The sequence below is a fragment of the Anoplophora glabripennis genome, unplaced genomic scaffold, assembly GCF_000390285.2.
Source record: "Anoplophora glabripennis isolate ALB-LARVAE unplaced genomic scaffold, Agla_2.0 scaffold841, whole genome shotgun sequence".
Classification (NCBI taxonomy): domain Eukaryota; kingdom Metazoa; phylum Arthropoda; class Insecta; order Coleoptera; family Cerambycidae; genus Anoplophora; species Anoplophora glabripennis.
The window spans coordinates 195,503-197,225 of NW_019416931.1; the positions used below are offsets into that span (position 1 = coordinate 195,503).

The 1,723-nt window shown below is 37.1% G+C and overlaps 1 protein-coding gene across 1 annotated transcript; it reads right to left on the reverse strand.

Annotated features, from left to right (window-relative positions):
• Window positions 1-415: 415 nt before the first annotated feature.
• LOC111692030 lies at window positions 416-1,522 on the reverse strand. The gene is made up of 2 exons (XM_023455712.1): window positions 1,339-1,522; window positions 416-1,282 (listed from the first exon to the last, which is right to left on the reverse strand). The coding sequence occupies exons 1-2, from the start codon at window positions 1,507-1,509 to the stop codon at window positions 1,115-1,117; spliced, it is 339 nt and encodes a 112-aa protein (XP_023311480.1). The 5' UTR covers window positions 1,510-1,522; the 3' UTR covers window positions 416-1,114.
• Window positions 1,523-1,723: the final 201 nt, after the last annotated feature.

The window sequence follows — 1,723 nt, forward strand, 5'->3', positions numbered from 1 at the left end:
CTCAGTGGCGCGCGTACGGATTGTACCATAAGGTTTTTCGAAGAAAATTGTGGTACGCCACTGGTAAAAACATCTTTTTAATATTTGTTTATGATCTACTTTTTATTTTAAACAAAATTACCCCCTTGTGTTTTATTTCTAGCTCTTGTAATTTTTCCGTAAATAAAAATTTTGTAAATACCATTTTATCCCACTGCTGACAGAGGAATATAAAAATAATAAAAGCATTAAGTAGTACGCATTGACTCAGCCACCGAACATGGTCAAATAGGCATTGAAAAAAGATTTTTGCATTGAAAATATTAAAAAACTAAATTTTTTGAAATTTTTTAACACCCTGTAGCTTGGAAAAGAAAACCCGTAGAGCATAATTTTATATGACAAATATTTATTTTTTAAAATAAAAAATCCACTGTTTAATTTATTCCCAACCTTTATGTTACACCCTCTATATGTGTGATGTTCACATAAGGCTGAGCTCAGAGACATATTGCGATACTTGAATGGGCACTTTACTTCTATAATTGCATTATCTCCAACTAAGCCATCAGGTGAAGCACCCAAAAATCTGCATATATCCATCCACAAACCTGTTGGTACCACTTGAAGACCCATGGCTAAGGTAAAAGCGTCAAGCCCTAATTCTTCGTGCTGCAGCCCCCACTGGACTGCTTGTACTCCAGTCACATCGTAATCACCCAGAAGATTCTTGAATAGTGAAGGAGGATATCGGTCCCTCTTACAGGCAGCCAAAACTTCCCCGAAGTGGATGGCTGTTAAACGGTACTTGCGAGCCACAAGCCAATTGGGATTCTTTGATTGCCCAATTGTTGACTGTGTAATAGAATTTCTGACCTCTTTAGTAATGACGAGTCTATTACATACAAACAGCGCTTTGTCTTCTGCTTTAATAAAGTCAACTGAATAAATTATGCAGTCAATTTCTGGCATGATGAAAGCTTCCGGTTGAGGTTCGGGTTGTAGCAGCCAAGAAAAGCCTACAATGTTTCCATACAGATTGACTTGGAGATTATTTCTTCTGCAGTTGCCACTCGTTTGACAGCACAAAAGTCAGCTTTCTTTGGAGGAAAGATGTCCTTCAAGGCCTTAACGTCTAACGTCCTCCGGCCCGCTTTGGAATGTTCCACTGACATGCCTTATCGGTAAAGCTTACATTATGGTATGCATGTATACATAAAGCTGCCATGTGGTGGCAAATCACTTGTCCCCTTGGACACTGGCAAGTGGCATCCACTATCCCTCCATCCAAATCGATGCAAATCTAGAAGATAACCTTATAAATATTGAATTTTTCAACTACAATGAACTACAATTTACCTCCACATTATAACTTTTATTTTTCATGCTAGCCATAACCTTTCCTGTTAGCACAGCTGGCTTGAAATCGCTATCAAACCGCACTTCGACGACGTGGCCACTAGCATATGCATTCTCACCTCGTTCAAGTTGCTTAGGGTGATCGATGCAAAAATTATGGATCATCGTCATCGAAACCACGTGTTTGGATCCCATTATATCAAAATCTAATAAAAAACAAAAAATAATTCAGATAATTGGAATAATTTATTTTAATAATTATAAAGGACACGCATGCAAAAGCTAGGTTATGTCAAATTTAGATAGTATTAATATTTCAGTTATTACTACCCATTTGTCTTGCATGAATGCATTTATAAGCTAAATTAACTACACTCTTACCAAT

Excerpts from the sequence above, each read along its gene's own strand:
- LOC111692030 (XM_023455712.1), bottom strand. The coding sequence starts at position 1,509 with ATGACGATGATCCATAATTTTTGCATCGATCACCCTAAGCAACTTGAA. Across the intron at positions 1,283-1,338 it reads ATAAAAGTTATAATGTGGAG|ATTTGCATCGATTTGGATGG; the intron begins GTAAATTGTAGT and ends GTTATCTTCTAG.